The 20,262-nt window shown below is 47.8% G+C and overlaps 1 protein-coding gene across 2 annotated transcripts in view; it reads left to right on the forward strand.

Annotated features, from left to right (window-relative positions):
• The window catches only part of IGF1R (insulin like growth factor 1 receptor), a 298,451-nt gene that overhangs the window by 45,346 nt on the left and 232,843 nt on the right, over positions 1 to 20,262 (forward strand). For both annotated transcript variants that reach the window (XM_035024043.1, XM_035024044.1), the window contains exon 2: positions 11,260 to 11,805. In XM_035024043.1, the coding sequence (XP_034879934.1) occupies positions 11,260 to 11,805 (546 nt within the window). The remainder of the gene's footprint in view (positions 1 to 11,259; positions 11,806 to 20,262) is intronic.

Here is a 20,262-nt window from a genome sequence, read left to right on the forward strand (position 1 = left end):
AGATCCGGTGTCCTGTCATGTTTTGTGTGATGGTTCTTTATAGTAGGTGTGCATTGACTCATGGGACATGCAGCAGTGGCAGCTGAGTGTGCATCAGGCCCATGGTGCCGACTCCGTTCGGGTGGCTGCAGGTGAGCCTGGGAGTCTGCGTTGGAGAACACGGAATGTGCTGGTTTTAGGGCCCCGTCAGGACCCCAAAGGCAAGAACATGTTGATTTTTTCACTGTGGACTTCCGAGCTCCCGGAAAGTGTGTATTGGCACGTGGTAGGTGTTTTATAAGTATTTTTGGAAGACTAAATAAATGTAGTCCCTCTTATTGCTCAATTTTAATATTTCTTTGTATATTTTGGATACAAGTTTGTTATCACATATATGTTTTGCAAAAAAAAAAAAAAATGTCCCAAACCTGCATCTGAATTGTGGGGAAACTGAGGCACAGAGCAGCGAAGCAGCTGACCTCAGGCCAAGTGAGTGGCAGGCGGTGCCCTCCCCTCTGACAAAGCCCCCAAATCAGCTAGAAGGCCTCAACAATTCAAGAGACTGACCTTTGACACCACATCCATGAAGAAGTGCAGCCAGGTGCAGAGGGAGCAGATGAGTGGGATTTGTACACGGATAATCACCTTGTTTAGATAACGGGCTAATTGAAAGAGTACGGGTCACTCGAGGTAACTGGAACATTGTAAAATATTTTTGAAATGAGGATGTGAACTGGAATGATGTAACACGTTCTATAAAAGCCTGTGAGATAGGATGGGGGCCACAGGGCTGACTTTTATTTGGAAGGTTAGCCTGGTTCTGAGCAGAAAACCCAAAGTCCAGAGAGAGGGGACAAGAAGGCAGGAGGAGCCTGTATTTTCCAGGTCAGGCTGCAGTTCTGTGCTTGCCTCCTGCTGGCTCCGTAACTCCGCTCCCCCAGCCCCTGGGGCCCCACAGCGCCATCAGCTGGCTGCACAGATTCCCCATTTGGAGCTTCAGGGTGCTGTCTGGCCTGCACTTGTGCGCCTGGTGGTGTTGAGGAGATTGCCCCCCTGGGGGGGCCTGGCAGCGAAGCCTGATGCAGGCTCCCACAGGGCCCATGGGGGGCTGAGTGGCTGATATTGGGCGGCGGGGGGAGTATAACCAAGGGAGTCTAGTCCTTGTGTGCCTCCTCATCAAAAAGGCAACCAGCTAGGGGCGCCTGGGTGGCTGTCAGTTAAGCATCTGCCTTCCGCTCATGTCATGATCCCAGGGTTCTGGGATTGAGCCCTGTGTCAGGCTCCCTGCTCAGCGGGGAGTCTGCTTCTCCCTCTCCCTACACCCCTACCGCCCCCCCCCAAATAAATAAATAAAATATTTTTTTAAAAGAAGGCAATCAGCCATTGGGACTGGCAATAGTTACAAAGGATTCAGGGCTCTTACAAAGGTGCTTTAAACAATACAGGGACTTAGAATATTGGACTTTTGATATTTTAAGATCAGAAAGGCGTTTGGAATCACCACCAGAGCAGGCAAAGCTATTTTCATAAAGACCCAGGAAAATAGGTGTTTTTCCTCCGTTGGAGCAAATACAGCTTCATTCTGCACCAGTCTGTGTGGTTCCAGATGCTTTATGTGATGGGGACACTGGGGCTTATGTTCCTTCCAATCTTTGAAGTATTTCCCAGTGAAGTTTCCATTTCTTCACTGGAGAGGCAGGATGTAAACATCTCAGCCGGCTTTGTGAATTCTTTGCCACATTGTAGCACACTCTGCTAATGCTCAGAGCCTTCAGGGCTGCATCTTATGTGTGAATGGGTTTTTAGATTATGTTTATGTGTATGATAGAGATGGGTCTTCTGTAGGGCAGTGGAGGACAATTTGCACATTGAAAAATACACCGAATTTTTAATTTCTGTTCCGAAAGTCACCTGTGTGACGCAATCCCTTACATTCTTACGACTGTCTGTAGCTGTCGAACATGTCATGTGGTGGGGACTGCTTGCTGGGCGTGTGAACGATCAATGTACATATACAATGTAAACACATTCTCATTGACGCATGAAGATAAAAAGGCTTAACATGAATTGTGTGTGTTTACACTTACACAGAAAATTCTACTGTAACAGACTCTGGAGTATCCATAGTGTTTGTTATTACAACACTGTCTTTCTCTCCCCCCACCACCCACCATTTCTGATTTTTTGGTTCTTTGCAGTCTGGGAAGGAGTGGGCGGAGAGAAAGCCATGCTGCCCCTTCCCTGCCCACCTGGAGGGTGGGCTGAGACAACACGGCTAGGGGCTATGGATTCGGCAGCTGCAGGTGGACAGCGAGGTGCCAGGGCCGCTTCATCTCCACCCCATTCTCCTGCTTTGCTGTGTTTCACGCAGTTTCTGTGGGCTGCTTGGGGGATTTTCTGGTAGAGTGAAGATCAAATTAAGAAATACAGGTACACAGCTTTCATGGGCACCACACTGCAAATTGGAGTGGGTGGGGAGGGCAGTGACGGGGGGGGGTGTTAAAGGATTACTTTCTAGGGCAGTGGTTCTCGCAGGGTGGTGCCCAGACCAGCAGGATCCGCATCACTTGGCACTTATTAGAAATGCAAATTCTTGGGTCCCCAAGCCTGTCTGTGTGTTAACAAGCCCTCCAGGTGGTTCTGATGAACGCTCAGGATTTTTGAAGGCTGTTCTACCTGCAAAACCAAGTTGACCTTGTAAGGGCGCCTCTCAGTCTGCTTCCCAGCTTCTGCCCAGTTGTTGCTCTTGTTTCTCTCCCTGTCTCACAGGCTGTCCTTCTGAGGGTTTCCAGAACTGCCACCTGCCACCTCCATGCGTGTGCCCCTCCCTCTGCCTGGCACCCTGCCCCCCCCTCCCCGCCTTTCCTGACAAGACCCCGCTCATTCTTCAGATCATCCTCAGGGATCCCCACCTCTGAGATGGCTTCCTGACCTCCCCAGAGATGGGGAGTCATGGGCCCCCATCTTTGTGGTCCCCTCAGCCCTGCTCATTGACCTGTTAAAACTTGTTCCTCATTTAATTTGCCCCTAGCTGGAGAGGTAGTTGCTCTGTCTGCTTGTCCAAAACTCAGTTACACATGAGTCCTCTCCTAACCTCTTAAACCAGTGTGGCTCTCACGGAGTCCAGAGTTTTTATAGTACTAACTTATTGGTTCCAAAGAATTCATCTTAAGGGACATAAAGAACTTGTAGAGAGGACCAGTGCCGGGGTGGGGGGGAGGTATATTGGACTTTACCACCAAGAACCAGAGGTGACAACTGGTTGACTATCGTTTTACTCATTCTGCCTCTAGACCTGTAGTAAAATGATGCTAATGATGCTTCCCGATGTGTTTTATTTCCATCTATAAGCTAAGACTGTCCCATATTTTAAGGAAGAGTTGATCAGAGTTAAAAACATTTTAATTAGGTAACTACCTCTGATCATCTTTAATGGAATTAGTGTCAGAAGCCTAATCAACAAATTTGTTCATTTCCCCCTTTGTTATATGTTGTTAATATTTAGTTTGGGGCAACGAAATGGTTGAATGTTTTTTATGAATGTTTAATTTATGTAGTAATATTGCTTAAAGCTCAGTGCTGGCCACAGGAACACAAAAGCACTTCTCTGATCTTCGGGACAGCTTCCTTAGGGTACGTGTGAATAGCCCATTTTGCAGGCTTAGGAAGGGTATGTGACCTCTTGAGGGCAGGAGCCCATAAATGGCACTTAGGACTCGGGCCCAAGTCATCCAATTTTTCTTTTCACAGGAAACAAGACTGTGTTTAGCATAGAGCATATACTAAAGCTGTTATTGAATTCCTTCTATAGCTTGTCCACATCCTTAGATATGCAGCTTTTCTTTTGGGGTTTTCTCAGGCAACTGCTTGTTACTAACCCTTCTCATATTAGCAGATCTTAGGGATTTATTTCCCAAATATGTATAGTTTGTTTATGCCATTCACTTAAGTCCCTAGAGCAGACATTCTACATTTTGATGTTTTAAAAATATGTAGGAGTTTATTGGGAGCAGTGCTCTTTCAACTGAAAGACTTTATTTAAAATCTTATTTTGGGGGGCACTTGGGTGGCTCAGTCGTTAAGTGTCTGCTTTCAGCTCAGGTCATCATTCCGGGGTCCTGGGATCGAGCCCCATGTTGGACTCCCTGCTCAGCAGGGACCCTACTTCTCCCTCTCCCACTCCCCCTGCTTGTGTTCCCTCTCTCACTGGCTCTCTCTCTCTGTCAAATAAATAAAAAAAAAAATCTTATTTTGGGGGAAGTGATTTCTTTTTTTTGTTATGTTAATCACCATACATTACATCATTAGTTTTTGATGTAGTGTTCCATGATTCATTGTTTGTGTATAACACCCAGTGCTCCATGCAGAGCGTGCCCTCTTTAATACCCATCACCAGGCTAACCCATCCTCCCACCCCCACCCCCTCTAGAACTCTCAGTTTGTTTCTCAGAGTCCATAGTCTCTCATGGTTTGTCTCCCCCTCCGAATCCCCCCCTTCATTCTTCCCTTCCTGCTATCTTCTTCTTCTTCTTCTTCTTTTTTTTTTTTTTTAACATATAATGTATTATTTGTTTCAGAGGTACAGATCTGGAATTCACATGTCTTGCGCAATTCACAGCACTCACCATAGCACATACCCTCCCCAATGTCTATCACCCAGCCACCCTATCCCTCCCACCCCACCCCCACTCCAGCAACCCTCAGTTTGTTTCCTGAGATTAAGAATTCCTCATATCAGTGAGGTCATATGATACATGTCTTTCTCTGATTGACTTATTTTGCTCAGCATAACACCCTCCAGTTCTATCCACGTCGTTGCAAATGGCAAGATCTCATTCCTTTTGATGGCTGCATAATATTCCATTGTATATATATATACCACATCTTCTTTATCCATTCATCTGTCGATGGACATCTTGGCTCTTCCCATAGTTTGGCTATTGTGGACATTGCTGCTATAAACATCAGGGTGCACGTACCCCTTCGGATCCCTACATTTGTATCTTTGGGGTAAATACCCAGTAGTGCAGTTGCTGGGTCGTAGGGTAGCTCTATTTTCAACTTTTTGAGGAACCTGCATACTGTTTTCCAGAGTGGTTGCACCAGCTTGCATTCCCACCAACAGTGTAGGAGGGTTCCCCTTTCTGGGGGAAGTGATTTCTACCTCCCAGGCTCTCACCTGCCTGCCTGCCTCCAATGGGGTTGGGCTTGGGTACCAGGCCACCCTGCCCCTCCCATCCTCATCCCTTCCCGGGCCCTCTGCTCCCACACTGGTGGTCCTCCATCTGTTTTGGTCCTGCTGTTGCTGTTCAGTGGTTTTGGGCCTGCTGCCCAGACCCGCTGTGCCTACCTTCCACTGTGTTCTTTCCTTCTGCTTCCCGTTGGCCTTCATTTCCATAAGCTTCGATGATTCTTTAAGGGCCAGCCTGAGATCTCACATTCCAGAGATCTGTGGGGCTCGATCGCAGGGCCCTGGGACCATGGCCTGAGCCGAAGGCAGACGCTTAACTGACTGAGCCACCTAGGGACGGACTGGGGGACAGAGGCTGGACCATGGGGAAGGTGTTGCTGTAGACGAGGCTAAAGATGACAGAGACTCGACTTTCTTAAAGTCGAGTTTTTTGGGTATCTGTTGCTTTGAAAAGGGAAAAACAGTGTTTTGCAATTTCCTTTTAATCATCAGTGAGTAGTAGCAAGGGCGTGTCTCTCTTTCATGCGCTGTGTGGAATATTTACTCCCTCAGTGCTTGTATTATTTCACGGCACCGATGAAGCATGTTGTATTCTCTTTCCTGTTTGTGGCTTGTGCCTTTTGAACACTATGTTATCATTCCTGGTCCAGCTGGGTTTTCCTTTTTCTGTTCCTATCACAAAATACCCCAAAGGCCGACGGTATCACTTACAGAATCCAAAACAGCTGGTGGCCGGGTCCTGCCTCGCACTTTGTGGCTTGGGCTTGTCTTCTCTTCAGGAATAAGTGGTTAGTTTCTTCCTACTTTTTTTTTTCTTTTCTTCTCTGAATGGGGGAAAGTGTCCAGTGTGGAGGCAGTTCTTTCACTTGAAGAATCCATCCATTCCAGCTCTGGGGCTTGTTAACTGAGTGGTCTGCACAGGCCGGGGAGTGGGAGACAGAGGACAGCCGATTCTTTCCTAGCGTCTGTTTTGATTACAGTATAAAAGTTTGGCAAACTTTGGTTATGAGTCTTCTTGCTCTTTCACTGGGTATTGAATTTTCTGGTCTGTGGGAAAGGATAGCAAACAGTTGTTGCCCTAACGCCTTACAATGTGATCAAACACACATTGGATGCAATAAGAGATTGCATCCAAGTGATCCTCTGTAGAAAACTTCTGTTTATCATTTAAGAGCAAACTAATATACTTAATTTCTGATGACACAGCAGGAATATAAAACTTTAGGCTGGGCCTAGGAAAATATGAATAGTACAAAAGTAAAAGAGACTTCCACAATGAGTCACTGACCTGAAGCCATCATTGGGTGATATTTCTTGGTTTTGAGAGTACTCTGGTGGCAAATATCTGATAGATGCTTTATTCTCTCCATTCCACCTTAGGCTCACCTTGGCCCCAGTCAGGCAGCACGTCTTTACAGAAGCTGCTGTATGCCCGGATGTTCGGCATGAGAGACAGGCAGAAAACAAACAATACAGAGCCTCTGATTTCAGTGAGGGTAATAGACAGTGATCATTCAACTCATATATCCTTTCAGGTCCTGACACTTTTCACACGTGAAAAGTGCTATGAAAATGGTAAAATAGGGAGATGGGGGGGTGCAGCTGAGGGGAACTCTCAAAGCTCTGATGAGGTGACAGAATGCAGAGCCATGGGATGAGAATGGGGGGGCATCCATGTGACTGGGGAAGCCACCCCAGACAGCAGGGGAATGAGGAGAGAAGGCGCTTGGGGGCCGCAATGTGCGAAGCAAGAACATTCTAGCAGCTGAGGTAGAAGTTGATAGGGATGAGCCCCTTTGAAGTGGTGCTGGGTCAGGGACGGACTGGGGGACAGAGGCTGGACCATGGGGAAGGTGTTGCTGTAGACGAGGCTAAAGATGACAGTGGCTCAGGTCAGGGTTCGAGCAGTAGAGATTGTGGTGCAATCCATTCATTCTACATGTGAATTAATGGTGTGCGCACCAGGCACCAAGTACTGCTTCAGGCCCTGGGGGCATCTTTGTGGGGGAGATTGACAATAATTCTCCCTCCTCCTGGAGCCGACACTGCAGGGGGAGAGACCAGAGGGAAAGACCCCGGGCTGAGAAGAGGGCCAGAGGAGGGCAGACATGCACTGGGAGGGAAGTGAACAGGCCGGTCGGGGAACAGTGACCTGAAGAAGTGGGGCGTCAGCTCCCCCAGGGGAGCTCCCCACAGGCTTGGAAGCTGGAGCCAAGAGGACTCTTTTTTCAGCTTTTCTGAGATATTATTAGCGTTTATGTATTTAAGTTTAAGGTGTACAATGTGATGATTAGATACATGTATATTTTGCAAAATGATTACCACAATAAAGTTCGTTAACACCTCCATCCTCTTACATCAGTATAATTTGTGTGTGTGTGGAGATAACATTTAAGATCTACTACTCTAACAACTTCCAAGAATACCGTATTGTCGATTCTAGTCACCACGCTGTGCCTTAGATCCCTAGATCTTATTTATCTTCGAGCTAAGAGTTTGTACCCTTTGACCAACACCTCCCCATTTCCCCCACCTCCCAGCCCCTGACAACTACCATTCTAACTCATCTTTCTATGCATTTGGCTTTTTTCGATTCTACGTGTAAGTGAGAACATAAAGCGTGTTCCTCTCTGTCTGACACTGCGGTTAGCACAAGGCCCAAGACGACTGGGTATGTGCAGTGTAAGGGGAGACGACAATCAGGAATGACCCTTTGATTTTCGACACGTGCAATTCAGAGAATGGGAGGGTCACCGACCAAGCGCAGGAGGTGGATTTTGTGGGGGAAGAGAGTGAGTTATAGACGCCTAAATGGAGATGTTGAGTAGGCAGACGGATGTGCAACTCTAGAGCTGCCAATGACATGCGTTTGACAATCATCCAGGGTATGGGTGGCACTTGTCCACATGAGAGGACCGAGAGGGGGAGGCTGAGGCCAGAGGTCAGCATTTAGAGGTCAGGTAGGAGAAGAGGGGCAAGTGGTGTGTGGAATCAGGCCTCGAGAAGGAGGCAATGTGAAGTGGCTGAAAGGGTCAAGTCACATGAGGACAGGGACCGGTCATTGGCTTGGATAATGTTATCAGGGGCTTTGCAAAGAGTGGTTCGGTATCATGATTGGGGCAGAAGCGTCATTGGAGTGGTTTGGAGGTAACCAGTTGGTGAGGATGCTAAGAGCTGGGACTATCCAGAAACCATGTGTCAAGTTTTACTGTGAAGGATGGCTTCACTTCTCCAAATCTGCTACCTCACCTTCAAAGTGGCGATGATATTACGTAGTGTGAGGTACTATTGAAAGCATTACATGAGGTGAAACAAAATGAAACAAAGCTTCCTTCACAGCCTTTGTCCGGCATGGAATGTTCTCAGAGCTTCTTAAGAGTGCCGGTTTCTCCCATTCTCTTCTCTGTTGTAGAGGCTTCATTTTCTTACCAGTAAAAGAAGGGAATTGGACCAAATGAGGTTTCAGGTTCTAGGTTCTCAAGCCTGGCCTGCTCCTCAGTTCTTGGGTTCCCCGGACCCCATCCCCTGCCTGCCATTCTCTGTCCATTTCTTGTCGATGGCTCTAAGCCCTGCTGGACCTTTCTCCCCTTTTCCCTCACCTGCTCCACTTTGATTCTGTCTTATATTGTCTTATATACCAGAATATTCCTCCAAAAAAGGCCTCCCTTGGACTTCTCTCACACTCAAGAGTCTTGAGAGGGGGCTTATTCCTGAGATGAAAGTTTCCATCCCCACCTGTGACCTTTTATGACTTGGACTCTACCAAACTCATTTCCTCTGCTCTTCTCTACATCCCTGGCCATCAGCATTGCTGTCCCTCGAATATATCTTGTTCTCCCTTTCCTCTGGCCTCTGGAATGTTAATACCCAGTTTTATTTTTTTTTAATGATATTTATTTATTTATTTATTTGAGACAGAGTGTAAGAGAGAGCACGAGAGGGGGGAGGGTTGGAAGGAGAAGCAGACTTCCTGCTGAGCAGGGAGCCGATGCGGGGCTTGATCCCGGGACCCAGGGATCATGACCTGAGCTGAAGGCAGATGCTTAACCAACTGAGCCACCCAGGGGCCCCTTAATACCCAAGTTTTAAATCCCACCCATCTTACAGGAGCCAGGGCACGTGTAGAGCTTTCCTGGGTGCTGCAATAGAAAGGACCTTCTCTCTGCAGGAATCTCCAAGGCTACCCCCTGTCTGTCCTGCTTAGTTCCATTCACATCTAGAGTGGATTTTCAGTGTGCACTGACCACCTTCTGCCTCATACGGAGATTGTTTGTCATGGGTCTTAGCTCCTGGCCTTCACCACGAGCCTCTTCAGAGGGCAGACCTGGCGTCTTTGCATCTCTTACAGCATCATACATGTTGCGTGCTCCAGAAATTAATGAATTACATCAATCAGAAAACTTGACTCTGAGAAGTTTTAATGGAAGGCTTGAGATTATTAAATCATAAGAAAGGATATTAACCAAGGTTTGTGTCTGTGGACATGTCTAGTATTTTAAAAAATAAAATTTCCAGTATTGAGCCTGTTGTATCAAAAGCTCTTCAAATCTGCAGATGCCTTGGTCCAGCAATTCTACTTCTAGAGATTTATCCCAAGAAAATAGTCTTGGATATTTGCCGAGAATGTTCACTGGAGTGGTGTTTATGATGTGAAAAACTAAATATCCAACGATAGGGGATTGGTTTAAAAAAATAAAAGAACTAGGGGCGCCTGGGTGGTTCAGTCGTTGAGCGTCTGACTCTTGGTTTCGGCTCAGGTCATGATCTCTGGGTCATGGGATCAAGCCCCGCGTTGGACTCTGCACTAAGTGCGGAGTCAGCCGGAGATGATCTCCCTCCCCTTCTCCCTCTGCTCCTCCTCCTGCTCATGCTCTCTCTCTCTCTCTCTCAAATAAAAAAAATTAAAAAAAAAAATAAGAGAACTCATGGTGGATATTCGTACCCTAGAATTACGATCTCCTTAAAGTGGTAACATAGAAGGACATTTATTGACTTGGTAAAATATTTATATTAAGTGCAGGAAGATATTCTTGTCTGACTTCCTTTACCTTAATTAAATTACTTCTAGAGAAAGGATCAGTGGTACAGACACTGTTAATAGTGATTATCTTATTTATTTATTTTATTATTATTATTTTTTATTTGCGAGAGAGAGAATGAGAGAGAGCACGAGAGGGAGGAGGGTCAGAGGGAGAAGCAGACTCCCTGCCGAGCAGGGAGCCCAATGTGGGACTCGATCCTGGGACTCCAGGATCATGACCTGAGCCGAAGGCAGTCGCTTAACCAACTTGGAGCCACCCAGGTGCCCCAATAGTGATTATCTTTGGATGCTGAGATATTGATGATTTTTACTGTCTTTTTTTGCTATCTTTTACCAAACCTTTCTATAGGAAGCTTGTTTTCTTAATAAAATATTTTATCGAAGTTGAGATGGCATACCTCTTTTATTCATAGAAATCACACATTCTTGTCTTTCTGTTAAATTAGGCTTTGTATCTATATTCATACTGTTTTGGGGAAGAACACAAGGCCACCTGGCTCGTGTCAGATGGTAGCGAGAAACGTGAGAACTTGCTTCTTTGGGTCCCTACTTTGTAAGTCACGGTGACGGTTCTCCAGTGTAGACGTTATTGCTCGGTGTCCTTGAGGCTGGATGCAGTAGTAAGTTGTTGTGTCTTGGCTGCTGAGTTGTTGGTTCAGACTTGGGCACCGGGGCTGTGCAGGAGGCATGGGGAGTTTGCATCCTGGCAGCTGTGGAGCCTTGACTGTGTAACCTTGACTCCGTCCGTGCTCCTGTGTGACCCTGGGCTCTAAGCTGTGGTTTACACATAAGTAGGATGGGGATGACATCTCCTGTGGTCACTGAGTGTGTTTCACGACATCTGGCCCAGTGTAGACACTTCGTGAATGGCACCTGACAGCCTAGATACCTAACGTTAGTCTGCAGCGAAGAACGGAGTCTTCTTTCCTTCATCATAATACTATAGGTGTCCTGAAAACTGGCCATATTGTGGGTTGGGAAATAGTTCTAAAAACGATTTCCTTGTAACTCAGACATGTCCCGCCCTTGCCCTCTTGTCTCCCCTCAGTCTGTGGGCCGGGCATCGACATCCGCAACGACTATCAGCAGCTGAAGCGTCTGGAGAACTGCACGGTGATCGAGGGCTACCTCCACATCCTGCTCATCTCCAAGGCAGAGGACTACCGCAGCTACCGCTTCCCCAAGCTCACGGTCATCACCGAGTACCTGCTGCTGTTCCGCGTGGCCGGCCTCGAGAGCCTCGGGGACCTCTTCCCGAACCTCACGGTCATCCGCGGCTGGAAGCTCTTCTACAACTACGCCCTGGTCATCTTTGAGATGACCAATCTCAAGGATATTGGGCTTTACAATCTGAGGAACATTACTCGGGGGGCCATCAGGATTGAGAAGAATGCTGACCTCTGTTACCTCTCCACGGTGGACTGGTCCCTGATCCTGGATGCCGTGTCCAATAACTACATCGTGGGCAACAAACCCCCAAAGGAATGCGGGGACCTGTGTCCGGGGACAATGGAGGAGAAGCCCTTGTGCGAGAAGACAACCATCAACAATGAGTACAACTATCGTTGCTGGACTACAAACCGTTGCCAGAAAAGTAAGGATGACGCTGTTGGGGCTTCCTTCTGCTGCTCTTTCCCCTCCTGCTCTCCCTCGCCCCCCCTCCTCTTCCGAACGCGTGCTTCCGCTGGGGGTTCTGCTGGGAGGGTGTGGTTGTGTTGCACTGAGAGTGAGGCCACCTGCGGGCTGCAGGCGGGGGTCTTGGTTGGCTTCCTTTTGCATCCGGGGAGCTCAGGGAATGCAGGACTGAGGCGTGGCTGCCGTCAAGAGCCTCCACGTCGTGTCCTAGAAATAATCCACCACCTCTCTGGGCCAGGAGTTTGCTGCCCTTGAGCTTTGGATTCTGATGCAAAAGCTGACCTGGTGTGCTTTGGAGGTGCCTCAGTCCCAGCAGTCAGGGGCTGCTTATGTATCGACTCGTTCATCCTTTGCGGGAAAAGATGTTTTTCTGGTATGGTGGGACTTCCTTAATATGAACCTACTTGGAATACGGTTGCATTAAGGGAAAGTCAAAATGCGATCACATGCTGTGAAAGTGGGGACTTCGCACCCCATCCTTGGTCCCCAGGGATGGTCATGATGCTGAGGTGTGCCGGTTTATGATGGAGCACCTCGCCAAGGCGGGAGAGACCTGGCCCGGTTTCCAGGAATCCCCGAATCAGGCTGTACCTGCAAGTAGCTGTGTAGTGGGTGCATTTTTACACCCGGGCTTCCATTTCCTGTTTTTCTACCTTTTTCCTCCAAAGAGTTGTCCAGATCTCCTGAAATCGCCTAGTGAAAGAATTTTGAAATGTGTTCACTGCTCTCCAGGGTCTGGGGTGATGTTTTGAAGCTGCTTATTTATCGACAACAGGCTTATTTTTCTCTTGAGTATAACCAAACTCTTGAATTATTGTGATCAGTTACCTGGAGACCGAGGTTGTTTGGTATTAAAAGGCAAGCCTGGGCCTTTGCCGTGTTGCTTTCAGCAACATTTAGGTATGTCGGCCAGGAAGGTTCTTCTCCCTGGTTTAGAAGTCAGTGTGGTAGCTATAAATAGCTATTATTTAATGGTTGGCCCAGTTAAAGACCCAAGGAGCTCATGTATTCTAGCTAGTCATGAAGAGCCAAGGAATCCCAAATTGGTAGGCTTGCCTAAACCATGAAGTGTATAAAATAAACAAATCAAAGGCCAGACCCCACAGGTAGCTGTTCTTTCTGTCCAGCCAGGGTGGAAGCCGGGAAAAGGATGGTTTCTTTGACCCAGCACACACTTTTATGCTATCATTCCACAGGTGTGTCCGTGAACATTTGATTAATAGGGGAAGGGGTCTCCTCGTTGGCTGTAACCAGGATGTTGGATGTCCAAGAACGCCCTCAGGCCTCTCGAAGAGTCCCTGTTGGCTCGGGTTGGAGGAAGGTGCTGTACTAAAGTCCCATTTGTGATTGATTAAAACTGTACCGTATCATTAGGTTACCCACTGGTTTTGAGAAAACAACAAAAATACCTTTTTTAAGTAGTCTTGTCATTTTAAAATTTTATTTTAAAAGAAAACGGCGTCATTGGGGAGGCATTGTGTATAGTGGGAAGGAAGATGTTGGATGCGGTATTAAGTGGCCTGGGTGACCTTGGACCAGCCAGTCCTTCTGGGCCGGAGTTGGGCATCTTTAGAATGTTCCTTTGGGCAGTCCCATATCATTCCTTAGTGGCAACCAAACGTGTGCACAAAACGCTTTGGAAACTCATAAGCTCTATACAAAAGGGAGGTGTTATTTAAAATGTCATTAGGTGGCCACTTGTTCAGTGATTCAGATGATATTTACTTTGGCCTCACTGTGGATTTTTGGCTGTTTCTGACCAGCTGGTTGTTGAAGAAGCCGGGAGCAGAGGAGAGGCCTGGGTTCTGAGTCCAGGTCTGGTAGCTGCGACCAGGAATGAGCAAGTAATTTAAATTGCCTGGCCCTCTGTTTCTTCATCTGGGAGAGATCCTGCCTTTCTCAGAGGGCTCTTGGAGTATTAAAAAAAAAAAAAAAAGGAAAAACACCAGAAGAAACAGAAAAAAAAGGAAAAAAACCCAGAAGAAAGGGTTATTAGAAACTGGGCCTTGGTGCTGGTATGGCTGATGCGGACAGGCCTGTTGGCTGGACACCTGCTTCCCCAAGGCCACACCCTGCAGCCTTCTCCCCTGCCAGTTGTCTCAGCCCTGCTGACGTTTTTCTGAGATTTTACAAGGGAGTATTTATTGAAAATTACGAACAGCGTTCAAGGAAACTGTCGTCCCTTCATCTCGGAGTTTCAGGAAAACTCCAGCATGGGCAGGTTTCTTAGAGATTTTCCCATTGAATTGGAACTCTCCCTTTACATCGAGTCCCTTTAGACTTGAGCTGGGTGGTGTGGCAGCCACTAGCCACATGTGGCTTACTGCATGCTTGAACTGTGGTCTGGTGCAAATTGAGATTCGCTTTAAGTGCAAAATACACTGGATTTCAAAGAAGTAGTAGGAGGGGAGAAGAAATAAGGTATCTCCTTAATAGTTCGTATATTGACTCTGTCTTGAAATGATAATTATTTGGACCTACTAGGTTAAGTAAGCTATGTTATTAAATTAATTTCACCTGGTTTTTTTTTAAGATTTTTTTTTTTATTTGACAGCACAAGTAGGCCGAGCGGCAGGCAGAGGGAGAGGGAGACTCAGGCTCCCCACTGAGCAAGGAGCCCGATGTGGGACTAGATCCCAGGACCCTGGGATCATGACCTGAGCAGAAGGCAGCCGCTTAACTGACTGAGCCACCCATGCGCCCCTCACCTGTTTCTTTTTTTTCATGCGGCTACTAGAGCATTTGAAATTACAGGTGGGGCTCACATTCTCTTTACAGTACTCCCCCTATTCCCCCTATGGCCATGCATTCTCCTCCCCATTATGTCTCTCGCTGAGCACTGCAGTACTGTGATGTTCCTACCCCTCTCCAGCAGGATGCTGACGAACTGTTCAAGGAGCCAGGTGAAGGGCACATGGCATTAAGGTGGCCATTTAAAATGATGAAGTGTGGAAGAATCCCATTCAGTTGTTCTTCACAGGGCTGCCTACGGAAGGAGGGAGAGCATCTGGAGAGCTACGTCAGATCAAGGATGTGTGTGAAATTTTTGACATAACGGAGAAACACTCAATTATGGAGTGCCGCTATGCAGTTTTTACTTGATGCTCTCCCTCAAACTCCTTCTTTTCTATCATGACTGTGTGGTGGCAGGCAGCTTCATAGCCCCATTAAGGAAATGATGACTTTATGGGTTCCCTGTACATTTCGTATTTCTCTGTTGTCTTATGACTTGGAGGGATGGTTTTGTTTATTTATTTAAATTAGAGAGCATGAGCAGGGCGGAGGGGCAGAGGGAGAGGGAGGAGCAGATTCCCTCCTGAGCAAGGACCCCAATGCGGGGCTCTATCCCAGGACCCCGGAATCATGACCCGAGCTGAAGGCAGACGCTTCACCGACTGAGCCACCCAGGCGCCCCTGGAGGGGTGGTTTTATTGAGGCTTGAGTTAACTCCTAAAAAGTGACTGACCCTTAAAAAAGTTGTGTACAGCATTTTCCTTGCAGTAAAAATGTAACCGGTATCCCTGACATTCGGCACTGGTGAGCCCTCCTCCCCTGCCCGCGGCTAGCCCTTCTCTCCCTGTCCCTACAGCTGTTTCTTCGCTGGCTCCTTTTCCTTGGTTGAGTCTTTTGATACCTGGCGGTCTCCAGTTTTCCATCCTAGACCCCCTTTCACTGTCCTTGTTCTCCCAGGATGTCCCTTCTGGTGCTTCCGCATCCTTCTGTCTGCACCTGGCCTGCAAATATCATCTCCAACCTGGACCTCTTTGTGAGCCCCAGACCCACAAATCCATTCCCGTGCACACAACCGTGTGCGTCTCAGTGTCTGCCGGGCTTCTCTGTCTCCTCACTTGTACCCGTTGTTTTTCTTGTGTCCCCCTCCCCCGCCCCTGCAGGGGCAGCATTCCTGTGCTTCCCGCTCCCATGTGAGAGACTTAGGGGTCCTCTGGATGCTTCCTCCTCCAATTGAACGACAAGCCCTTTCTGTCCCAAATGTTTCTCAAATCTGCTATCCCCTGCTGTCCTTTCAGTGACATGGCCTCTCTCCAGCCTCCTCGCACCTGTGCCTGGGCTCAGTGAGCTCCCTAACCTACACTCTGACTGATAGCGACCCCACCCCCCAAATCCTGTAGTAGGAGCCCATGAGCTGTCATGAAACTGGGCCATGCCCCCGACAAGCTACCTCCCTGCCTTCTGCCTGCAGTATCCTTGGCCCGTGATGGTGCTTCTGGGCTGCCCAGCTGGCCACCCCCACCGGCAGACTCCGTGTCCGTTGGCGGAGGACTCTGGGACTCTGCAGACTCCGGTGGGCTGTTTCTTGCCGCAGAGAAACCTGGCAGCGGCCCTTTCTGCACCGCCGAGTAAATTCTGGGCGTGCTCTCCGAGTCTTGGAGAGCGTGGCTGTCACCCCAGGGGCAAGTGCGGCACCTGCTTTGTGAAAGATTTATGGTCAGGAAGATCTCTTTCCCCCCTTGAGCAGAGATCAGTGTGTAATGACAGTCCTCGGCAAGCCAAAAGATTCAAGGCTTGTGAAATGCGGATGTTTCTTGTGTAATCTTCCCGGTCGGTCCTTGCTACCCAGGAGGGCTGTCACCAAAACCGTCTCCAGCTCTTCACTGGCAGGGAGGGTCAGCCGTGGCCGGCAGTGGCTCCTTTCTCTCCTGCCCTTGTCAGAGTGATTCAAGGCCGAAGATGGTGGAGAAATACGGGGATCATTTTAAAAGTTGAGCTGTGGCCTGTAGCGCTGTTCGTTACTTTTTTCAGCAGTTACATGCTGAAGGCCGACCTGTACAGGGAGGGAACGGGGGTGGATCCTCTGGCAGGACTTGTGGTTCTCTTCCTGCCCAGTGAATTGCCTAAGTGGTGTCTGGGGTTCGCTTGCCATTGGGGCTTTCTGGTACTTGGTTGCAGATCTAGAGATCTCCCCTGTCCCCACAAACCAAAAAAAAAAAAAAAAAAAAAATCTAAAACTTACTACTAAACTTAGTGTCTCCAAGTACTTCTTAACCCAACAGCTTGGGATCTACTCAAATCACTTTACTGCCCGTGGGAAGGCCTGGTCTTTGCCAGGAAATGCGTGAAGGTGGCAAGCCTGGCTGTGTTGGAAACAGGCTTTGCTGGTGGTACAGCCTCATTTCAATTAAAAGGGCATTGACTGGAAACAGCGGTCCCGGAGTCTGTTGCATTTCCCACTGCCTTCCAAATGAGAAACCAGGAAAAGAGCAGATTGGAGCCTTTGCGTGAGGAGGCAGTAAGTGGCTCCCTTTATTGACAAAAGGAAAACATTTCGTGGCCACCTCACTGATGAGATTGGGGACTTCAGGTGAAGGCAGGTAGCATAAAAAAAGACAATTCTACCTTTTTTTTTTTTTTTTAAATCCCCCTCACAGGTTCTCCTGTTCCTGTTTATCAGATCCTTCTCACAGTGGAATGGTTCCCCTTCTTCATTTTCTTAGAGATTTCTTCCTCATTTTCTTTGAGATTGGTACATCTGGCCTGCCAGGGACAGGTGGGGGGCTTGTTTAAGTGTTTGTAAATCGCCTGCTGGATTGGGGTGAGGTGAGGGGCACAGTGTCTCTGAGACCTCATGCACGTGATATGCATTATTTCTTCTTAATTCCTCCTCCCGCCTTCAAGTTTTAAGCTTCCAGGGAGGGGTATTTCTTGCTGTGAAATGCTGTGTGATCGGCCGCCAGGTTCTTGCATGCTACGGCCCTCCAGACTGCCCCAGGTGGATGAGGAGAGGGACCTGCATTTCCAGCTGGAGCCGGGACAGCCGTATGGACAGTGGACGAGAAGGCAATCCGTCGAGCGGGTTCTGGTGTTGTGTTGTCGGTAGGAGCTTGTCTCGATTCCCCTGGAAGGCCCCTGCTCTGGTCAGCTGCTCCCAGTGTGGGGGTGATCTTTATTTAGAAGGGGGTCACATGCCCCTGGGCCTCATTTCTATGCCTTTTATAGTCAAGCATGGAGATCACATTCTGTTCTCCCTGACTGTCGACCCTTGTTACCAAGATGGTGAAGCCGTTTGTGTCCATGGCTCTCTGGAACCCCTCCTAGCCCATCCCCCCGTCTCTTAGTTCTCGGGCCTGGTTCCTGAAAGGCTTTGCTCTTGGCTAATTGTCCCCTGATCAAGGTGTCGCTCTCCTGGGCTCCCTTCAGAAGTTTTTTGTTTTAAATAAGGATCTCATCTTTGAGAGTAAAAGGCTTTCAAAATAACTCTCCTAGGGTGATTTTTGCAATTCTAGGTATTTGGAAATATCTGGAGTCCCTTCAGATCTTACCAATTGGGCCTACTTTTAAGACTGTCCTGATTTCTTCCTATTCCTAAAATGTCTCTTTTGTTATATTAATATTTCTGTCTTGCTTTTTCTCGTGTTTATGGCAGTGTGACATTCTTGATTAGAGTGGGGATGACGTGGATTGTGTGGGCCTGTGGCTAACCTTGTCCTAGATTGCATTGCTCAACTCAAGTACACAGGGTGGTTCAAAAGTTAGGTTTGGCTCGTGGTGAAGCGGGAAGCCATGAATTGGGAACATACCTCCTTCTAGTCTACAGTGTGACTCCTGGGACTCAGGCTGTAGGAAGCGGGGTCTCCGAGCACCATCCTATGATGGAATGCTCCCCTGACCGGGAGCAAAGGAGAGACAGCCACAGTGTTCCAGGAATGCTGGTAGCAGGAGATGCAATCTTTCTGACTGTGACACACAGGATATTAAACAGAGCAGGCATCTGTTTATCACTGTGCATAACTTGGGAATCTGGGTTGAAGCAATTTAGAAACCTTCCATGTGGAAGAAGGAGCCCCTGGTCAAAATCCAAAATCTAGACCATTCTGGGTTCTATTCTGTATCTGGCCTGTCTTCTCAGTCTTTGGAAACATAGCTCCCCACGGAGCCCCGTAACCGTGTGAACTGCGCTGTGGGAACAGGCACAGGAGCCGAGCAGGTCCCAGAGCTTGGTGGAGATGGTTGTCATCTCAGGCCAGGGAGTGATGAGGGCTTCTGGCAGGAGGCGTGGCCCTCCAGGGAAGAGTGTGCTCCTGCAGTATCCGCTTGGCCACTGTTCGGCAGTATTTAGGATGTCATGGGGCTGGCTAGGACTCACTCCTGAGATTCCAAGGGTATCCACCCTTGACAATAGTGTGGATTCCCTGGAGACCACAGCTCCCATCACATGCCTGCCACCTCTGTTTGACTCGTCTTCAAGCACGTTTAGGTGGCCCTACACCTGTGATTTCCCCCTGTGGACCATTGTGGCATATTAACATTGATATTTGCAAGAAAATGTAATTTTGAACAAAACGGGATCTATTTATTTTATTTTTTTTAAAGATTTTTATTTATTTATTTGTGTGTGTGTGAGAGAGAGAACACAAACATGGGCAGCTGTAGGCAGAGGGAGAAGCAGGCTGCCCGCTGAGCAAGGAGCCCGATGTGGGACTCAATCCCAGCACCCCAGGATCATGACCTGAGCTGAAGGCAGAAGCTTAACTGACTGAGCCACCTAGGCTTCCCTACACAAACACACACACACACACACCCACCCACCCACCCACCACGTTCCCGTATGGACAAGTGGTATCATATGGCAAAGGTTTAAGAATAGTCAGTGAATTGAGAGGACCCCATTCATCAGCCTCATGTGTTCCCAAGTGCTGGAAGGGGGCCACCAGACCTCTTCTTCCATCTGTGAAACAGGGATGGGCAGGTACAGAACTTGTAAAGTCCCAGACAGACTGCCTAGCTGGTAGTAGGTTTTTGGGAAATGATAGCCATTGCTAGTCCTTTAAAAGTTAAAGTATCTCGGAGCTGCCATGGGAGACCATCTAGAATTCCGAGCCTTAAACTGGACTGACCATGATTGTTTACTGCTATATCTTAAATGGTTTTTCTCTATTGCTTTTTCTAAATTACAAAAATTCAATTATCATAAATAGCATGGCATAGTGTAGGAGTGGTTCTTGCTAATTTAATCCAAATTGTTCAAATTCTTGTGTCTGTCCAGATAAGCTGTATCTTTAAAGAACATCCAGTGAGGTACGTATGTCTACATCAGGATGCCAGTGGGGTCTCTATAGTTACACGTAAACTCTATTTATTTGGTTATCAAACCCCATGAATTGATTCTGCTTGCAAGCTTGGTGTTGGGAAGAATTAAGAAATATCAACAATAAGATTCTTGTTTGATACTAACATTAAATATTATCTTTTTTTTAAATGTGTTTTTTTGCAGAGAGCAGTAAAGTGGTTATACAGTGGGTGCAGTTTTTGGTAAAGATAACAAGGATGTACATTTTTATTTGTGACAACTGCCGGTCTCACATAGTAAAGGTAGCCAACCATCTGCTCCAGGCTGGAGCATGTGCCTGTTTATTCTCTTCTTTGGATAATGCTAGCGGGTGTGTGTGTGTGTGTGTGT

The sequence above is a fragment of the Mirounga leonina genome, unplaced genomic scaffold (genome assembly GCF_011800145.1).
Source record: "Mirounga leonina isolate KUSES-001 unplaced genomic scaffold, KU_Mleo_1.0 Mir_178, whole genome shotgun sequence".
Taxonomy (NCBI): domain Eukaryota; kingdom Metazoa; phylum Chordata; class Mammalia; order Carnivora; family Phocidae; genus Mirounga; species Mirounga leonina.